This window comes from Camelus bactrianus, chromosome 10, assembly GCF_048773025.1.
Source record: "Camelus bactrianus isolate YW-2024 breed Bactrian camel chromosome 10, ASM4877302v1, whole genome shotgun sequence".
Lineage (NCBI taxonomy): Eukaryota > Metazoa > Chordata > Mammalia > Artiodactyla > Camelidae > Camelus > Camelus bactrianus.
This window is the reverse complement of record NC_133548.1, coordinates 56,368,773-56,391,061: the sequence shown is the minus strand read 5'-3', so window position 1 is coordinate 56,391,061 and position 22,289 is coordinate 56,368,773. Positions and strand designations below refer to the sequence as shown.

The following is a 22,289-nucleotide window of genomic DNA, read 5'->3' as shown; positions in this document are numbered from 1 at the left end:
ATAAGACATCACTCATAATCATTCAGCAGCTTTGAAGCCTTCTGTGGTTGACTTCCAATCCATCGCGTTCGCTATGCCCCCTCTTCACGCTGAGACTCATACACTTCTTCCTATCCTGTTGAAAAGTCTATTTGATCCCCGGTCACTATTTTTTCCTTAACAGCACTGCTCACATGAACACAGCTGAGTTTATAGCGAAATTAAGAAGAGAGGGTTCAGGGAGACTAGCTGGCTCTTAACACAGGACCTCAGAGGGTCATAGTCCCTTAGTGGGTTATCATAGTACTAAATCTGGACCTTAAGCCTACACGCTCTGAAACTCAGTTTTTGTCAGGGTATCCAGAAGTGATTGAGCTTATATGCCATAATGCCAGGTTATTAATTTCTACTAAGAAATACATCTGCTCAAGATACCAGAATGTGCTATAAATAGCACATTCACTCCTATTAGGAAAAACGTTACAGAAAAACACAGTTTAATGAACATGTGACTTGGTGAGCCTAGACTCCTGAGACTCAGCCAGACAACCTTAGTGCCCACTGTCAGAGAGCCAGGATAGCTGGATGAACCCATCTGGTGGGCCCCCCGAACCAGCCAGCACATTCATATCAGCAACCTGCAGCCAGAGCTGGAGAGCATCTCTGCCCTGTAACACTGGAGCTACATTGCCAAGTTCCTTCTCCTCGCACACAGGAGGACTCTCCCTCTCTTCTTCTCCTAATTTATTCAGTTTTGTGAATTAATATTCCTAACATACAACTTCTTCCACATTCAAACATGCCTTGATTAACATGCCTGGGAAAAACAGACCCTTTTGTCTGAGTCAAGGTCAGGTCAGACATGTATCCTTGACATTGTCGAGGGACTCATACTTCTGTGTTTTATCCTTTTGGTGAGGGTGGGGCCTTTCAGGGTCCTGATTTTGTGCAGGGGTCTCTGATCTAACCCCCACCTCAGGGCCCACACAGCCCTACTCTCCATGCAGCAATCAATTCAGGACACTGGGAACCTGCAAAAGCTCTTCTGTCCAGTGCTGGTCTTGGTCCTTATCTTCTCTGAACTTTCCCCTATTTTGTTTTTGACCTCTAAGGATTTCTCTTACTTACAAGCTTAGCCAGTGATTTTAAGGTATTTTATAGGCATTCTACTCAGAATTTGTAGCTGCTTTGTAATGGGAGAGGTTTTTAGGACATCTAATCTGCCAAATGGCTGGAAATAGAATTTCAATGTATACTTTTCTTTAATACTTTTCTTTTTTCTAGATACTTCTAAGCTCACTGTCCACTCTGAATTTCATCAGTCACCCTTGATACAAACATTATTCCCTACCAAGTTATTACTCAAGAGAGAACCCTGCCCCACAGAGGGCATGGCCAGGTTCTCCCACATCCCTAGAGAGGTGGAACTAGAATTCAGTATCATTTATCCCACACACCCTCCCAGCACTTTTTTCTTTGTTCATGCACTACATGTTGTATATATAGTGTGGGGGGAGCGTGGCAGGGGGTTATCTTACAGGCTCAGCTGGTACTAGTTGCATTACAAACACGAATAAACCATGGTCTTTGTCTATTCTGTGAATCTGTATGGTCCTAAAGGATAAACAGGTAAAGTAATTTCCTAACAGTAAAGGCAACAATAGTGGTATGATCAACAAAAAAAATAATGTGGTTTCAAAAAAGGACAAGTGGTCAGTTCTTCTAGAGGCAAGGATGGATAAGGAAATGGAGAGGAGATAGCACCAGGCCTCAGTCTTGAAGGCTAAGCACTTCATTATATAGGTGGGGATGCAGGAGAAGACATCTTTCTAGACAAAGAGAACAGCCCAGCACCGGAGAACAGCCTGGGCACAGACTAAGACATGCAAAAACCTGGAGTGGGGGTTGACTTTGTGGTTGGTAACTTTGTCTGACTGGAACATGTGAAGTCAGGCATTAGAGCGGCAGGTGAAGGCCAAATGATGGGGAGCTTTGAATGTCATGTTTACAAGTTTAGACTTTATCCCAAGGGCATCCAGATCCCTGGAAGGCTTTTGAGCAAGAGAATAATATGGTCAGATACGTATTTTAGAAAGACGACTAGAAATATTTTCAAAGCTTACTTCCCACTACACCACACAGCCTCCCACCATAGATGTTTTGGGAGTTGCCTGGAGTGGCCTCACATACTTCAGAGGTTTAACGCTCCAGGAACACCCCACCAATGGCCATGAGAAAGCCTTCTGGTTTAAGCAGTCACTTCTTTTCTTGAATCCTGAACCCTCTTAAGCCATCTGCTTTCAGGAGAAAGAATGAGCCCAGAGCACCCTGCTTCCCCGTGCTGAGCACATCCCAGCTGGCTGAGAGCACCTGCGGAGACCGCAGCTAATATAGCAAGAGAGCACTGGCGCTGATCTGCCAGGGCTGGGAGCAGGTCAGGCTGGCGTCTCCCCAGCTGTTTGGCAGCCAGAGGGTTTTATAATTATAAAGGCTTTTTACATCACATTAAGAGGAAAATAAAACTGCATAAGTGAATGTAGCATATTTCATCTGGGTGATGATAAAAAGACAAAAGCTTTTCAGAAGCAGACTGGCCGCTCTCTGCTCTCGGCTGCTTCAGTTTACTGCGCAGGTGTTTCTGCCCAGCCCTGGCCCTGCTCCTGGGCTTCTCTAACAGTCCTTATGTGTGGCTCCTCCCACTGCAGGCTTAACCTCTGTATTCACAGTGCCTGACACAAAGTCAGAACATGTGGATGTTTGTTTGTTGAGAGTTTGGATACATAAATAAAATGTATTTTTTAAGTGGAGAGGTAAGTTTTTTTTAGTATGTATATAGATATTATGACCAACCAGGTTCCACCTACTATAGATTCCAACTTAAAATCTAATATTAAAGCACCAACTATGCACCAGGTATTGGAGACAAAAACCAAATGACATGCTCCCTGCTCTCAAGGCGATCATTCAAGATGGAGAGGGAGATACGTTTGCCAAGTCCGTGTAATAAGCGCTATATAGATACGCGGAGAAGATGCTAGGGGAGGACCCATCGCAGCCCCCAACGGGGAGGGCTGAAGAGCGTGTCAGGGACAATTTCCAGAAGATCGTGATCCTTGAGCTCAATCCTGAGGAACAAGAAATAGAATTTTGTTCAACTGTTCATGTCTAATTATGTATAATAGTGACTACTGGGGGGCCCCAAGGCCATCTGAACTCTGGATGATGAATGATGAGAAAACTAGGGCTCAAATCACTTCAGTGTGAAAGGTATTGCAGTTCTTTATAAACTGGCAGTGCATGCTCATTTATTCAATCATCAGGTGTTTACTGAGCATTTTTCTAGGCTTATTGGGGGTACCTAGAAATACAGACCATGACACCACACCTTCAAGACATTATCTCTCTGGAGGCCACATTGTCCTCACACACGGAAAAATTCATGGAAATGCAGGGTACAATATTCATCAGACACAAAGTCATTGGCCAAGGCAATAAACATGTAGAAGTGAGAGCTCAAAGTGGCTCAAATGTTTGGAAATGGGCCATCAAGAGAAAGGGGGGACCTCAAGCAGGTCTCATATAAAAGGAAAAAATAAGACAAAAGGGAAATAATAAAAGAAAAGGATATTTCAGCATGAGAGAACTTGGAAGGGCAGAGAAGACTGAGTGTGGAATATTAAATCAGCTTAAAGTTACAGAGAATTACCAAGAGCCAAGTACCACACTGAGCATCGTGGAGGAGACACACATGGAGCAGACACCAAATGTGCCATCAAACCGTGAACAGTGCAGTCTCACATGGCAGCCCAGAGCTGGATCCACAACGAGACACGTGGGTGTGACCTGCACCATACTTTTTTTTTTAAATCATTGTCAGCCTAAATTCTGGAAATTTCACATTAAATCCAGATTCTTATCTTTAGAAATGGGAGAATCTGTCAGTACTAGTCGGTGTTCCTGCCTGGAGCAACTGTCCAGAGTTGAGCAGAGGCTTCCCTCAGATGGAACACATCCACAGTTTGCTCCAATCCCTACTCAGCCTGCTTCACTCACTCCTCTTATCTGCCCTGTCCCCACAGACTTTAGATTTTTTCCATCCCGAATGAAAATCTAGCAAAAATGAAAGATATTTGCATAAATAATTATAATATGAAGTAGAGGGTAACGTGAGGTCTAAATCACTGTGGGAGTTGATTCATTCATTCAATAATTATTTTCTGAGTTCCTGCTCGTCAGGCATCTTGCTCCTGCTGGAGAAGTACTGGTGCCTGGGTTCCCAGAGTTCACGGTCTACTGAGGGAGAAGGACAGATGAGCAAACAATCACCACACAGTGTGGTAAACGCTACAACAGAGTTAGTGTGTAAGACACAATGTGGACCCAAGGAGCAAGTGACCGCCTGTAGCTGGAGGGTCAGAGAAGTAGCACTTGAGCTGAGTCTTGAGCTAGCCTGAGCCCAGGAATGGAGATAGGAAGCAATGTGGCAAACTCAAGGAAGCACAGGAGTTTGATGTGACTGGAGCACAGGACAGCTGGTGCCATTTAAGCAGGGAACTAACAATCAGATGGAAAGAATGTGTTTGGAACATTGAAGCTAGAATCAAAGAATCTTCAAATTAGGAGGCTATCCTCACAGTCTGGGCCTGGACTAGAGAGAACGGAGAGGTTGGGCGGATGCCATGACATTTAGAGAGAGAAGAGTGCAAGGCAACATACAATGAAGTCCTGAAGTCTGTGGTTCAAATGATGGAAGCTAAGGGCAGTGAAAGTGAATCTTTGAGTGTCAGTAATTCTGGAAACTATATTCTGTAAAAATATTGTGATCCCTTTTGAAAACTCAGGTCCGTCTCTCGCTTTATACAAAATATATTTTATTTTAGTGTTTTAAATTTTCATTGTTTAAGCTCGCTCTCCATTTAACGGACAGAACACTTGTAGTAAGAGATTAGCTCTGTCAAAACAAGATACCACTACACACTGATTAGAAGAGCAAAAATCTAGAACACTGTCAAGAGAATGAAGAACTCTCATTCATTGCTCATGCGAATGCAAAATGGTGCAGCCACTTTGGAAGGCGGTTTCTCACAAAACTAAACATACCCTTACCATATGATCCAGCAATCATCCTTCTAGTATTTACCCAAACAAACTGAAAATTTATGTCCATACAAACACCTGCACATGGATGCTTATAGCAGCTTTATTCATAACTGCCAAACCTTGGAAACAACCGAAACGTCCTTCAGTAGGTAAATGAATAAATAAATTGTGCTGTATCCAGATCATGGACTTATTGTCCAGGCCTCAAAGGAAATGAGCCATCAAGCCATGAAAAGACATGGAGAAATCTTAAATGCATATTACCAAGTAAAAGAAACCAATCTGAAAAAGCTACATACTGTAGGGTTCCAAAAATATGGAAAAGACAAAAGTATAGAGATAAATACAAAGATCAGTATTGCCAGGGTTTGTGTGGAGAGGGGCTGAATAGGTGGAACACAGGGGATTTTAAGGACAGTGAAACTGCTTTGTATGATACTATAATGATGGATACATGTCATTACACATTTGTGCAAACCCACAGAACGGGCAGCACGGAGAGTGAACCCTAATGCAAACTGTGGACTCGGTGATGATGACGTGTCAGTGCAGGTTCCTCGCCTGTAACAAACGTACCCCTCTGGTCGGGGATGCCGAGAGTGAGGGGGGCTGTGCGTGTGTGGGGGCAGGATGCATATGCAAAATCTCTGTACTTTCCTCTTAACTTTGTTTGAACCTAAACTGCTCTTAAAAATTGTCTTACTCATAGAATAAGAGATCAGATTTGTGGTTGCCAGAGGCAGAGAGATGGAGGGAGAGGGAATGTGGTGAAGGGAGTCAAAAGGTAGAAACTTCCAGTTCTAAGATAAATATGTACTGGGGATGTAATGTACAACATGACAAATACAATTAACACTACTGTATGTTATATGTGAAAGCTGTTAAGAGACTAAAACCTAAGAGTTCTCATCAGAAGGAAAAAGTATTTTTTATATAATTTCGTATCTGTATGAGATGATGGATGTTTACTAAACGTACTGTGGTAATTATTTCATAATGTATGTAAGTCAAATCATTACGCTGCACACCTTAAGCTTATTCAGTGTTATATGCCAATTATACCTCGATAAAACTAGAAGAAAAAAAAGTCTTTAAAAAAAAGAAGACTTGCTCTGATGTTTACTAGCTGTGTGAATGGGCTAGCTTAGCAACTAGCTTAAACGAGTTGACTTATCTAAGCATCAGAAAAATAGAATTAATTTTTCAAAGGATTTTGATCCTCTAACAAGAAAAATATGCATGAAAACACTTTACTTTTAATTTTTTTTTGAAGTATAGTAGACTTACAATATTGTATTTGTTTTTAGGTGCACAACACAGTGATGCAATGTTTTTATAGATTAGATTCCATTTAAAGTTCTTATAAAATAATATATCCTTACAGCCTATTTATTTTATACATACTAGTTTGTATCTCTTAATCCCAGACCCCTGTCTTGCCCATCCCACCCTCCCTCTCCCCTCTGGTAACCACTAGTTTGTTCTATCTGTGAGTCTGTTTCTGTTTTATGATATTCATTCATTTCATTTTTTACATGAAAACTCTTTAAAATCTACCATTTAATGTAATAGGTTATTAGTAATAAGTTTAAATTAGAAAAAGTAAATCTTTTGGAATGTGCTTAGGACACGTTATTTGCATACCATTTTACAGATTCCTTTCTTTGCCATTTCTCCCTACTATTAAGCATCATAATTCACTGTGATATAAAACACTATTTTTAAAAAGACATTAAACCTCAAAAGTTGAGAAATTTCTGAATTATTTGGTTTAAAAGACTTCTCCAAGGAAAATAAATAAAAACTACCATCACTCAAGAATGATGTGTTTTATGCAGAGGGGTTACTAACAGAATGCCCCCGCCTGGGTTACACAGATGTGTAATGGGGTCTGATGTTTCATAATAATCTTTCACAGCTGTATTCTTTCTGCAGCGAGCCATTTTGCATATTAAACATGTAAGGATAATCCTTACTTCCAAATGAATTTTGTTTTCTCCATTTTTCTATTAGGCTCCTTCCATAAAGCTTTCATTTTCTCATTTTTGATGGAACCACGAATATAAGAAATATTTAACTTTCCTCAACTTTGCAAGAAGTGCAAATGTGATGCCACTTACAGCCTTTTTGTCTGAGAAACATGAGGGAGAGGCGAAACTATGGCAAACTAGAGAACGAATGCCCCATCTACAGAGGGCCATGTTCTAGACAACTGTTGCTGCGCAGCAAGATTAAAAGCCGGTGTTCATAGTGGCTGTTTTTTCCATATGAAGCCATAAACCCACTTTTTATGCAAATTTTCCTGATTTTAAACACAAGCAACTAACCCCCAAATTTATAAACACTGTAGGTCAAACTAAGCCTTCAGCTTGCCAACTGACAAATCTCTGGGATACATCATACTTGAGAGTCTGAGATTTTGAATCAGAAAATCTGTGTCTTAATTCTGCCTTTACTACTGACTAAACTCAGTAAAAACTCAGGCAAGCAGTCTTGCTTCATTAATCTAAAAAGTTATCACAACAATTTCTTCATCAGGTTACTTTTCTCAATATTTTGTGGTAAAAATTTTCAAACATGAAATAATTTAAAGAATTTTACAATGAGCACTCATATACTTGCCATCTGGAGTCCATCTTTAACATTTCACTATGCTTGCTCTATTCAATCTACTCAACCATCAGCCACTTTTCCTTGAGGCTCAGTGTCAGAGTCATTGCCAACCTCAGCACACATCCTTCATGCACAGAAAGCATCAAGCACAATATCTATCATACAGACAAACAGAGTCACAGGAGCCCCTTCCTTCCCTCCACGTTCATCATCTATGGTTTGTATGTCATCAGGCCCACTAAGAGTGTGTGTTTTATGCCGGGGGAATAAGGACATCTTTATAATACCCTTTTTGTCCAAATCCTTTTGGCTCCCACCTTTAAAATGTATCTAGAATCTGGACTGCTAGTTTCAGCCAAAATAAGACTATCGCCATTCCTCCCTAGTTCTCCCTCTTGTTAGAAAAGCAAAAACAATTTTAGACATAATAAAACAAACACACATAGCAACACTCTAAAAGCTGGAAAGAAGTCAGGCTGGCTCGGAGAGAAATGACACTAGCTTGAGTTACCTGGATTTTTTTTTTCTGCTTCCCCTCTATCCTGGATGCGGCACTGGAGAAGCCTGTACTCTGGAACTGCAAACAGGCACAGATTTTTGAAAAGCCTCAAGAAAAGCCTGCTCCCTGTAACCAAAGGACTGGGAAAAGGGTAGACTAGTAGAACAGGTAAACTTTTGGTAACACTAACCCTACGCCAGCCAAACACCAAAGGAAAAACTGTCCACTCACCACTGTGGTACCAAGAGACCGTGCAGATAGCTAGACTTCTGGTCCACCAGAGAACGCTGGGAGAAGCAACTAGATGTCCCTCCATTTCTTCCATTGGGCTGGTGTCCGTGGGCCAAACAAGAACTGAGCTTCCATCCCCATCCTGCAGCAAAGAGACAGAGTAAGATGGTATGAGGTGCTGGAGGTTGACACCCCACTTCCTAGTGGGAAGCAGAACGTGCCTCTTTACCCAGCAGCAACTAGTAGGGAAGAGGTTAGCATTCTATCCCCTACTCCTGGCATTGGTGGGGACCAGCCTGGAGCTGAACCTCCATCCAGGGCAGTGGGAATAAGGTAGAGGGAGGAAAAAGGAAGCAGTGCTCACTGGGAAACCTCTTTACCTATCAGGGTAGTGTCAGTGGGGCTCAGTGAGAAGGCTGAACTGCTAGCTCCACCCTGATGCAAAGGGGCAAAACAAGGTGCTTCGAGCTGCTGCTAGTCAACATCCCATCACGTCCCTGCCATTCGTGTCAGTGAGTCCAAAGGGACCTGAGCCTCTATCCCCACCAAGTGGCAGGCAGGTAGAGTGAGTAGAATGCTAGCTGATATCCCACTTTCTCTCCTCCCTGGCATCCCCAGGGCCAAGTAGGGAGCTGAATATTCATCTCACTTGGATCTGCATGCTATACCTAAACCAGTCTACTACCTGGGAAGAACTAAGGTTGGATAGGATCTGGTACCTCACAACGTAACATCCCAAATGTCCCGTATACAATAAAAAAACGCTTATCATACCAAAACCAGGAAAATCTCAACTTGAATAAGGAAGGACAACCAATAGATACCAACAGTGAGATAACACAGATGTGGGAATTACCTGTCAAGGATTTTAAAGCAGCCATTATGCACCAATGAGCAATTACAAACATACTTGAAATAGATTTTTAGGAAATACAAAGTCTCAGCAAAGGAACAAAAGACATAAAGAAAAATCAAATAGAATGGTAAGGCTTTAAAATATAACAACCAAAATTTAAAAATTCACTGGATGGCTTCAATAGCAGAATAAGTATGACAGAAGAAAAACAATCAGTGAATCTGACAATAGAAAAACAGGAATTATTCAATCTGAACAGAAAAAGAAAATAAACTGGAAATGCATCCACTGTTCACCACATCCTCCAACACTACCATGGTCCAAGGCGTTATTATATTTTGCCTAAAAAGAGCAAAAGTCACCTAATTGGCCTCACTTTTTAAACTTTGGCCCCTCAGATCTATTTTATACCAAAGTAATCATTTTTATATGTAAATCAGGTAAGTAATTCTTCTCAGTGGCTCCCCATTTCTCTCAGAGTAAAAATCAAAGTTTTAAAATGGTCTACAAGAGCCTTCAGGATTTATCCCGTTACCTCTCTGCCTGTGGTTGTCAAAATTCTGAGATGCCCCATGATCTCCACCTCCTGATGTTATTCCCAGTTAAATTACCTTACATGGAAAAGGGATTTTGCAAATGTAATTAAGATTACTAATCAGTTGATCTTAAGGTAAGGAATTATCTGTGTGGGCCTAACCTAATTACATGAACCTTTGAAAAGCAGAGAGTTAAATCCAGCTAGTTGCAGAAGAACAAGTCAGAGAGATTTCAAATATGAAAAGGATTCAATGAATCATTTCTGGCTTGAAGAGAGAGGCCACACGAGAAGGAAAATGGGTGGCCTCCAGAAGCTGAGCGAGATCCCCCAGCTGGCAGCCAACAAGAAAACAGGGACCTCAGTCTTTGGGATGGTCAATTTTAGGCTACAGGGTACACAGATAATTGGTTAAACATTATTCTAGGTGTGTTTGTGAGGACGTTTCTGGATGAGATTAACATTTTAATCTGTATACTAAGTAAAGCAGATTGCCCTTCTCATAAGGGTAGCCCCACCCAACCCACTGAAGGCCTGAATATACCCACAAGGTAGAGTAAGAGAGAACTTGCTCCTTCTTTGACTGTCTTTGAGTTGGGACAATGGTTTTCTCCTCACTTGGGACTCAAACTTGAGGTAGAAATTACGTTTAACACTATCAGCAGGGTCTCCAGCTTGCTGACTGTAGACCCTGGAATTTCTCAGCATCCATGACTGCATGAACCAATTCTTCACTTTAACTATCTATCTACCTATCTATTCATTTATTTATTTACTTTTTGTGTTTATGTATGTATGTATGTATGTTTGTATGTATGTATGTATCTATCTATCTATCTATCTATGTATCTATGTATCTATTTATCTATCTATCTATCTACCTATCTATCTGTCTATCAAAGCTCTTATTGATTCTGTTTCTCTGGAAAACCCTAATACAGTCCTTACAACCACAATAAAGTTTGGTCTGGCTGACACCTTGATTTCAGTCGTATGAAATCCTAGGCAGACAACCTAGACAAGCCCACCCAGACGTCTGACGTGGGTGTTGTTTTAAACTACTAAGTTGGTAGTCGTTTGTTACTCATCGGTAGACAACTAATACAATGGCTTCATCGTTTGTCATTCTTCTTCCCTTATTCGTTCACGCAACCACATGGGCCTCCTAGCTCTTCCCTGGCAACACCAGGCACCCTCCCACATTAGGATCTCTGCATTGGCTGTTCTTGCTGGAATGTTCTTCCTTTAGATATCATATGACTAGTTTCCTCACCTCAGATGTCACCTTCTCAATAAATCCTACCCAGGCCCATCCCTGCAACCACCTATCCTTCTTACATTGCTCTGCTTTTTCTTTTTCCCCAAAATATGTACTGCTGTCTAACATACTATATAACAAACCTGCTTACTGCATCTATTACTTATTAATGGCCTATTCCTATCAGAATTTAAACCCATAATGGTAGGGATTTTTGTTTTGCTTACAGACTTTCTGAGTACCTGGAACAGTTCCTGACATAGAAGGTGCTTACAAAGTATTTGCAGAATAAAATGAATTAACTCTATGTCAAGTTACCTTTCAATACATCGCATTGTTATGTATTATTGTCCAAGCTATGATGTGTACACCCTTCCTCATAATAAGGGTAACTACGGACGCAATGCATCTCTTTGTACAAGACAATGTGATAGCGGATAACAAACTGCGTAGTCATTAGTATAAAAATATATTGGATGGCTCTTTGCCATTCTTACATCATTAAAAACAGGCAAATAGAAGAGGACTTTTAAGGACTGGAGCTAAGATATTTGGGAGAGGAGGGTAAGTGAGACAAAAAGCACCCTGGTTAAACCTAAGGCTTGCAGAATAAATTTTTTGAAAATACTGATAGAGAAAATTCAGCTAAATGACTTCTAAGATTCCTTACAAGTCTATGTGCCATAATTTTCCAGCCTCTACACAAACTCGGTGAACTGTTGGCTTAAGATGTGATCTTTAGTTCCATGGGTTTGTAACCAGAGCAGGTGAATTCAGATGTGACACATGTATCCTGTCCACTTATAACTGTAGCACAATGTTAATTATTTAATTAAGGAATATTATTGAAGATGTTCTTTTTGAACAAAAAAATGTTATCACTGTTTCTATTTGCCGTGGTTGCTCCGAAGTAGAAAATAAATCAGAAATATGTTATAAAGTATCCTCCCCTGAATTTTGATCTCTCATTGTTTTATCGATGACCTTCAAATCTGCATTTGCAGTCCTCTCTGAGAACCTAAATTCCCAGCCTTTGTCTCTACCACTTCTGAACATCTCCCCATGGATGTCCCTCTAGTACCTAGAACTGAGCATGTGAAAATCCTACTCATCCTCATGACCCTGTATTCAACACACACCCCTTTTGCCATTTACTTGGATGTTCTTCCTCCTCTCCTCCTCCAGTGCCCAAGTCAATCTCTGGATCCACTGTTCCTCCCTTCACATTTCCCCCCTCACGTTGCCCTTTCTTTTCATTATCACTGCCATTCAGGCTGTCACCTCCTCAAACCTGGACTACTCCGTCAGCATCCTCACTGATTTTCCTGCCTCCCATTGTCATATCCTTGCTTCCCTCTCCATCATTCCTCTCCGTGGCCATTTGTTAATCTTCCGAAAATGGATTTTAATATTCTTCGTGGCTCAAAATCTTCCAATGACTCCCCACTACAGAGTAAGTTACAAACAACAATCAAACAAACAACAAACCCATAGGCTGGCACGTAAGATGGTCTCACCTATTCAGTCTAGTCTCTTGTCCCCCAAATTCTCTCCCTCTTTTTGGACACATCCATCCTACTGAATACACTGCGGTGCTCAGAACAGATGTTTTAAACAAAAGAAAACTGGAAGTAAGGCTAGTTTACAAAAATGTTTTGGAATTAAGGAATACATTTGCATGGTATTTTGGCATTTGCTACAGTGAGGAATTCAGACACCTGCCCTGATATTAGCATATTTTTTACATGCAAACTTAATTCGGGAAGCCATTTCCATAGGTAGTGAATTGCTGGTATCCTGTATCCCAGTGAAAGCAAAAGCAACCTAAATCCTGGGAGGGCCGCCCTCTGAGCTGTGTTCTCCACTTGTTTCCACAGGGAGCCCCGCAAGGTGGTCCTGCACAAAGGCTCCACTGGCCTGGGCTTCAACATCGTGGGCGGGGAAGACGGAGAAGGTATTTTTGTTTCCTTCATTCTGGCTGGTGGACCAGCAGACCTGAGCGGGGAGCTCCAGAGAGGAGACCAGATCCTGTCTGTGAGTACTTCTCTTTAAACGTCGTTCCCTTCATATCTGACACCACTTGAGAAAAAAAAATCAACTTTAATTATTATTCATTTTGTTTGGAGGGGTGGAGGTCATTAGGTTTATTTATTTATTTTCTTAGTGGAGATACTGGGATTAAACCCAGGACCTCTTGCATGCTAGGCATGCACTCTACCACTGAGCTATACCCTCCCCACCAATTTTAATTACTGACTTTCAATTATGACTCCAAACAGACTTTAATTACAAAGGAAAAATGGAGGAGCACATTATGGCTTCGGATGCATGTTGTCATTTAAACGGTGTGCAGGTGTTTGATGCTTGTTACTTAGCTCCCTCAGATTCAGGGAAAGGTGCTAGTGTTTTTGCTTGGATTTTCTGAGACATATTTGCATGCAAGAGAACATTGAAAAGCATGCATTTTTGGGGGAGGTATATAATGTATTTTTCAAAATGCCAAATTTTTTTCCAAATCCATCACTACACTCAAAAAAACTGCATGTTTATAATGCATATAGTTTGTTGTGTGTAGCTATGTAAGAATAGCGTATAAAAGTATGCTATGTACAATTTGGTGACATTGGTAAGTGGTAGAAGCATCACCATTTACCTCAATACAAGTATTACTGTCAATGAGTTAATAAGCACTTGTTATTTACCAAGCCATTTTATAAAAGTAATTTTTAATTCTCACAAGCACCCTGAAAGGCACTGCCCCGTGTCCAGATAAAAAGAGTGTTTCAAGGGGGTGGGAAGGGATAAACTGGGAGTTTGAGATTTGCAGATACTGACTGGTATATATAAAATAGATAAACAAGCTTATACTGTATAGCACAAGGGAACTATATTCGATATCTTGTAGTAGCTTACGATGAGAACGAATATATGTATATTCATGTATGACTGGAGCACTATGCTGTACACCAGCAATTGACACAACTTTGTAAACTGTACTTCAATGAAAAAAAAAAAAAAAGAAGACTAAGTTTCAGAGAGGTTAAATAACTTGTCAAAGTTTACCTAGATAGAGTGAGTCAGAGCCCAAATTTAAATATTCAGTTTTGATGCCCATCACACCTACCCTCCCTCTTCCCTCCTTCCTTCCATCCACCTTTCCTTCCATCTTTCTTCTCCAAGTCCTTCCTTTCATTCAAATATCTATTGACAGCTTCTTTCCTCCATATCAAGCTACCTCCCTGGGACAAACTCTGTAAGTCTATCGTGAGTGTTCGTGCTCATGCTGGAATTTTGGTACTCATGCAAATAATAATGGAGCCCAGTTCTTATGGCTGAGGTCATGGTTCATAATTCAGTGAAGCCCTCAGTTTGTGGTTTTCATTGTATACTTAGAAAAATTTGTGCATTATAGCTATGGTTGATAGCTAGAATTTTTGAAATGACCTCATATTGTTAGCCATCACTCCAACCCCCATCCCCTCAACACGATTTACCTATATAACATAGACAGTGGTCAGCACGCATGGTGCTGCCTTGTGTGTTCCTGTGGTTCTCCCACACACGCGGGCTTCTGCTCACTCACCAACTAGCAGGTGTCTGGGAGGACTGCCCCATGCCAGGCCCTCGTTCTGCCATCCAGTGTCACCCCTTCAACTACTCCTCCACCACCCACTTCTTCTATACTTATATGACATGTAAGATAAAAACATAAAAGGTTTATTAATCTATTAAACCTCATTGCCCGTATTTATTTATATGTCTGTCTTTCTCTACTAACTTACGAAAAGCTCCCTGACAGCAAATTCTGTGCCATGTATGATTTTCTACCCTCAACATTTAGCACAGTGTCTGGCACATAGGAGTCTCAAAAAATGTTTATTGAATGAACAAGTATTAAATAAATATTGTGGTGCCTTAAAAAGTCACTGTAGCCTGGGACACTGACTCTAAAATTCCAGGTCAAAATCTGTAGACTCAGGGTCCACTCTGTCATTTCATCACAGTCAGCATCCACATTGTCAGAGCACTTTCTCAGACACAAAGCACTTACACATGCATTAGTTCTGGGAATCTTCAAAGAAATTCTGAGTGTCAGGAGGTGTTATAATTACCCTCACTTTCCACACCATGGAAATGGGATTCATAATGGCTAAATGATCTGTTCAAAGTTCCACAGCTACCAACTACGATGCTGGACTCAAAAGCAGGTCTCTTAACCCAAAATCAGTGTTTTCTCCTCACAGCACAATCTGTCTTTAAAACCTTGACATTGGTCTCATTCAGCACCTTCTTTGGATACATTGCTCTGCGTGCACATCACATTCAAGAGCCCACAGAGCTATAAAGAACTAATATTTATCGGGGGAGGGTGTAGCTCAGTGGTAAAGCGTCTGCTTAGCATGCACAAGGTCCTGGGTTCAATCCCCAAGTACCACCACTAAAAAAAAAAATAATAATAATTAATTAATTTTAAAAGATTTGAAGAACTAGTAGTTACATGGTGCTTTTCAGTCAGTCACAGTTATAACTAATTTAATCTTATAACAACCGTATGCCTTATGCTTATTTTAAGGGTGAATAAATAAGAGATATTAGACTTTTTAATTCTGTTTAAATGAGAAATCCGCTAAGCCATGGGTTTTTTTCTGTTTTAACCTCTATGCATGTGGCAGAAAAAGGGATGAGCTAGTAACCTTCTTACGGCTCAGCAGAGAAAACTCCCAAGTAGTTCTGCTTTTAGCAGTCATGTATCCATTTAACTATTATTGCCAGGACCCCACAGTAAGTAAGGCAACCAATGAGAATGATATAATCTTCTTAGAGATTACAATTCATAGAACATAGCAATCCTGGAGTTCAAATATCTTATCCTTTTTTATATAAAACACTTGTAAAAAATCGTTCAACAAAGAAAGTATCATCTGCTTTTTGCAACTGAAAAGGAAAAGGGAACATTTCTCCTTTTTAGCTTGTGAAAATTGATATAAACTGTGGGTAGAAAGTAGCTAGTTTAAAGGCTCAGTATCAGAATTTCATTGGTTAACACTGCAAGGAAAGAATAAACAGACCTGAGACGCTCAAACAATATGGAAAGAAAAACAACAGACTAGGATTATTAACAATGGAATAAGGAAAATAATATTTTTCATCTACAGCTTGCACTGGACATGGAAGGACAAGCTATACCTTCCTGGAAAACACAAGAACAAAAACTCTAAATGGAAATTCAATACATAAATTACTAAATCATCTAAGATTAATTTGCAAATAAGTTATGCTAACAAGAAAACAGCAAGTTTAGAGAAGAGAAACAGAAGCCCCAGGGAAGAGAGCTGAAGGGTGTATCTCTGCTCTCAACTGGTCTTCCGACAGAAGGAACTTGTATAACAGACAGTCACCTTTCTAATCAGGGATATAACGCCCTTTCCTTTTTTCCAGAATTGTTCTCCCATACAGACTATAGAATCTTCTTAGATCATTTATTTTATTAACGGCTTACTGTGTGCCAGGTTCTGTACTAGGAACTGAAATCTCAAAGGCAAATGAGATAGAGACTGATCTCAACATGTTCACTGCCTAAAAGCAGAAACAGTTGTCCTTCGGTATCGAGGGAGATTGGTTCCAGGACACTCGACAGATACCAAAAATCCACTATGCTCAAGTCCCTTATGTAAAATGGCGTGGGACAGTGTATACAGTCAGCCCTCCGTATCCACAGGTTTTGCATCCCCGGATTCAACCAGCTGCAAATCCAGGGCCAACTGTATATCAATGTATCTAACGTGTGTGAGCACATACTGAGGAGAGGAGACAAAACGCTTAGAATAGAGCGTGTCACATTGTAACTACTCAATCAATAACTATTACTACTAACCACTCTGCCTTAAAAATGTGTCTGATGTTTCTTAAAGTGTGTCAGAAAACCATGTCTAAGGAAATCCTTTTAGATAGTTTGAGCTATTCCTTCTTCGGGGCAGGGTTTGGACTAGACGAGTATTTCCTAAAGCGAGTTCAGAGGACACAGGAACAGCAGTATTGTAATAGGTTGCTACTGAGAGAAAGGGTTCCCTAGCGATCAGGTCTCTTTACTGAGGAGCCCCCAAAACATCTGTTTACCAGGTGTTCACTGGGAATCTCCTTAGAGGCAGATAAAGTATGTGGTTTTTCCCAAACGTATTTGACCACAAAACCTCTCACAACACCATTACTGGGAAATGCTTGAATAGATATGTTTATAGTTCCCATAACTGACTTTTCCTACAAGGTAGTCATATTTGCCTGTGAAGAAGGGCAACTAGCCTTTCACTATGTTTTAAGGTTATGGGCACCATCTAGTGTTCAAACATTGTCTAAACACATTACAAGGCAACCTGAAGATGCAAGGTTCCCAAGCTCCACTGCAGGGATTTGTCCTGCACTTCCTCCTCCCGACCAGAACTACAGAACTACAGAACTAAAGTAGTTAAGATGCTGAAAGATAAAGAAATCATCACCTGAGGCTACATTCCATACATGTATTGTGAGGGATCTTTTCTCTCTAATTTCTCCTTTATGTATTCTGTCTCTCAGGGATTCATTATAGCAAGTCTTATCCAGTAATTGAACCATCTTCTTGCTGTATTTGTGGAGGAGAATTTAGGGCATTCAGCATGCAATCATGTTAACTAGTGCAGTAGCCTCCTCAGGCATTCTTTGTGTAGAGGGAAAGATAGAAACGCTTCTGTTATTATTTGTTTCAGTGCTTTGTTATGAAAAAAAAAAATGCAGAGCAGAGCATGCAGAAGCAATACCCCTATAAAGAGATTCTTTCCTGTCTCTCCAAGCAATTTTAGTATGTTCAGTTCTCAAGAGTCTAAGAAAGATCACCTCAGCTGACTTCGCTAATTCTAAAGCTCACTCTTAATGGACTTTAGGTATTTAACTAACTGCATTCCAAGATACGTGGTTGGGGATATGTGTTGCCCACAGAGTGAAATGTGTGTAGTGAAATGTTGCAGCTGTTGAGCTGACGGTAGAAGAGGTAATTGTGAATTTTCAAACTGAAATTGCGGATTTAGTGAGTGAAAATGAGCCACAGCTCACCTGGGTGTTTCATTAATTCTCAGGTTTCCTTCTTTTCATGTTTAGAGCCATGCAGAAGGGAAGGACTTTATTTGCTAGATCCTTATTGTCAAGTTACCAAAATGGAATCTGAGCGCTATATACACTATTCAGCATCGTGGGGTACTAATAAAGTCACCCTCACCTTGTTACCTCAAGTGACAGCTCTTAATTCCTTCTAGTGTTATACCAGTAATCCAGCCCTCTTCCTGCCCTCTGCAAAAAAAACAAGTCCCAGATTATGTCTTTGATTCCCTGAAGTGGTCCACTTAAGAGCTGACCAACCCCATCCCTTCCAGTGACCGTGCCAAACAGCCATGTCCTTCCTCTCCAGTTCTGTCCCCAGCCCCATGGAGGACCCTTGCTTTCACTATTTTCAGTGCTTGAGGGTTTGTGTGGAAGGAACGGTTTCTCAGTGTTCCTGAAAGCCACGTTCTAGAGAGGCTCTGCGGACAGTGCAGCAGTGGGGACAAGAGCCACCTCCCAGCTCTGTGCAGCTTTGTCACCTTGTTCCCCAAAGCACAACAGTTTACACTAGAAATTTTACAGTCTCTCACCTCTTCAGCACATTTAGTCTCTCTCCTCTCATCCTCAACCCGTGGAGTCATCCGAACTCCAGCAAAACGTCCACCCTTCCCTCAGGGACAAGCATCAGTCCCAGCTCTGGTTATCCGTGGCCTGAGAGAGGTTTTTCTCTGGTTGACTTTCACCCATGCCACATCCCCCAACAAAAGAAGAGCAGCAAAACTCAGAAACCAACACTAGTTTACACACAGCAGTGTATATTTCCACACTGAGACAATTCAGCACCTGCATCTGGTGATAGCACAGCTTCCCCCAGGAAAACAGGTAGATCTGGCCTTTATAGCCAAGGGCCTGCCTTATAATTTCGCTCAAAGGAACAGTATTTGCTGAAGGGAACACAACCTCTTTAGCTTAAAAAACACTAGACAGAGTGGGAGGAGGGAGGTGGAATCCCCCAGGCACCACGGTTGTGGGTCACTTGAAAGGGCTCAGAACAGCAGTTATCTGCTGACAATGCACACAGAAGTGTTTCCCTGTTGTGACAAAAGGAATGGCCAGATTAATGGGTGTGGACTCCCATAATGTACTGAATTTTCCCTACAAAGGAACGTAGAGTGAACCAGGGCCTTCTATTACCTAAAAGGGACCAGAGAACTGACGGACGGCCCCAGGCTCCACTTACGAAGCGTCCCCGTGGTCTGACATATAACCTACTAGTGCAATGCGTGTCAAATGAGTAAACTTCATGTGCACAGTAGGACAGCAAAATCAATACGCTGTTTTCTGATACATTGCTTAAATAATGCTTATTCAATCATTAACACACTATCTATCATAACTTGTAGACACGCAGCAAAAATAGTACATTGGGAAACGTGCTTAAAGGCAAACTTCTAACTGATAGCTCACAGGACAACTACTAAAGAACTCAGCTTTAAGCAGCCTTCAAAAGTTTGAAATTCAATTTGGTGATACCAGTTGCAGCTTTTCTCAAAGTGGTATTTCTACAGATGTGTTTTACGTAACACCAGATCTGTGAAAAGCTTCATGATCAAAAAGAGGATCTGAGAAGTCCTACCACAATAAAGAAATACTATTAAAGCATTTTCTAACTTTATTTAAAGAATTTTCCCCCCAGAATATGAGTTACTATCTAATGGAATATACTTTTAGAAATTCTGCCTTAAACTATTCTCCAGAAAAAGTCATGCAGGTGTTTTATTTGGAAGAATTACAGCATTTTCATATTAAAATACTATTTGCAGAGAAAGATAAATATCCTATATGGCACCACTTAAATGTGGAATCTTAAAAAATGATACAAATGAACTTATTTACAAAACAGAAACAGACTCACAGACATAGGAAACAAATTTATGGTTACCAAAGGAGGAAGGGGGGATAAATTAGGAGCTTGGGATTAACAGATACACACTACTATATACAAAATAGATAACAAAGTCCTACTGTATAGGGAACTCTATTTAATACCTTGTAATAACCTATAATGGAAAAGACTCTGAGGAACTGAATCACTTTGTAGCACACCAGAAACTAGCACAACATTGTAAATCAACTATACTTCAAGTAAAAAAAAAATTATTTGCAGAATTCAGGGAACGGGGGTGGGGAAAGTGCAACCCAAATACCTAAGACCAAGGAACTCTCAGTCTAGAAAGAGCCTCCTCAGACAGCAGTGCAGACCAGAGGGGGCGCGGAGCATCAGATGAGGGATATTCTTTATGTACAGCTTATTAACCTATTCACATAAAACCAATCCACAATTTACTAAGCATTCACTAAGCAGCAAAAACTACTAGACACTGAGGATACAACATGAAAAAAAAAAAAGTGTCCTTAGTGAACTTACAGCCTCACAACAGGAGATGGATTATATATATATAATTTCCAATATAACATGGAAAGGTATATGGTAAATTCTGGGCACATGGGCACAGAGGAGAGGCCGTCGTTAGCCCAGCCTGGGAATGTGGGAAGTTTTCTGGAGGAGAAGCTTCCCGGCAAAGAGGGCCCTGAAGAAACTGGAACAGTGGAGAATTAGGGATAAAACGCCTCATATTTTGGGGTATCTGCTTACCACCAAGTATTGCGCCAGATACCACATTATGATTTCACTGAATCCTAACAACCACCTTGTCAGGCTGGAGGCTCAGAGAAATTCAACAATCTGCCCAAGATCACACAGTGATCACTGGCAATGACAGTGGTATTTGAACCACTACGGCTTCTGATTTCAAAGCTATGCTCCTTCTGCAGTGCCAGCCTTCAGACAGAAAATTGAATTTGGCAGTTTGCTTATGTCTGAGGCTGTCTGCACTCTAAGTCCAGTTAGTGAGGAAAACATAAATGCCTGAAATAATTGAGCTTTTACAGGAGAACTAGGAGGCACCACGAGAAGCCACTGTACACACAGATTCTGAGACTGAGGTGACTTAAAGGCATCATCTAGATCCTCTGAAGCTTCCCTTGAGGGCAAGGACTGGGTCTCAGTCATCTCTGCATCCCCTACACTGACACAGAGCCCAGCTACGGGACACACGCTGATGAGTGAAGGAAAGGCTCATCTTCGCCCACTTCTCTGAAGGCAGCTGGGAATCACACGGCTCCCCTCAGTTGTATTCATCTGAGCCCTCAGCCCAAAGAACCCCTTCTGTCCTGAAGATTCAGAATATCTCAAAGCTTTTAGCTTTCTGGTCAACGGAATATATTTTCCAAATGAGACACATTCTAAATGACAAACTCCTAATTGACAAATATTCCCATAGATCAGACAAATACTAAATAATTATTCCATTACATACTAAATGCTAAATACACGATGTTTATTTAAAAATTTGTTTATAATATATACTCTTCTTCCAAAAAGATGTTTAGGTGATAGAGCCCCTATCCAAGCCTCAAAGGGAGAACCAACACTTGACCCTGAGCCCTCTCCACGTAAACACTGAAGATGCTCTTGCCACAGCTGACCCCTGATCAAGGGGAACCCTTGCAGAGACAGCTCAAGTTGTGAGGAAGGACTGACCCCCCAGCTAAAAGTGCACTGATTTTTAGCTATTTGTTTTTGCCTCTGAGTAACCTACTTTGCTAGCTAGTCCCTAATACCCTGACATTCGCATCACCACTTCTGTGTACGAAGTCCTGACTGTAGACGTCACCTCACTTGATTCTCATAGCATCCTGTCAAGATAGGTAGGAAAATAATCACTTTGCCATTTTCAACAGTAAGAGCCTGAAGGGTTCAGTGATTTTCTAACTTGAAGCCAGTCAGACTCCAGGCAGAGGCCTCCTCCTATTACAGCCAGCCTCCTTGTCTGCAATACTGACTGCTCCAGGAATGTGCCCTGTGGGAGCTTGGCTGGTGAGTTTACCTGCCAGAGGTCTGAACTCCTGACAACAGACATCTGAGTCACTTAAATGGAAAAGGAATTTATTAGAGAAATAACAAATAGCTCGCTGAATCCCAGGAAGGCTGGGGGGACCAGGCTCAGAGGCCAGGAAGTAAATTCTGCTGAAGGTCTGTTAAGGATGCTGCTCTGAGGTCAGCACCACGGGTGCCTTACAGCCAGGC

At 41.1% G+C, this 22,289-nt stretch overlaps 1 protein-coding gene across 16 annotated transcripts in view; it reads left to right on the top strand.

Moving 5' to 3' along the window:
• Nucleotides 1-22,289, top strand: part of DLG2 (discs large MAGUK scaffold protein 2) — a 1,731,178-nt gene that overhangs the window by 1,387,320 nt on the left and 321,569 nt on the right. For all 16 annotated transcript variants that reach the window (XM_045509092.2, XM_045509086.2, XM_074372765.1 and 13 more), the window contains one exon: nucleotides 12,949-13,105. In XM_045509092.2, coding sequence (XP_045365048.1) covers nucleotides 12,949-13,105 — 157 coding nt within the window. The remainder of the gene's footprint in view (nucleotides 1-12,948; nucleotides 13,106-22,289) is intronic.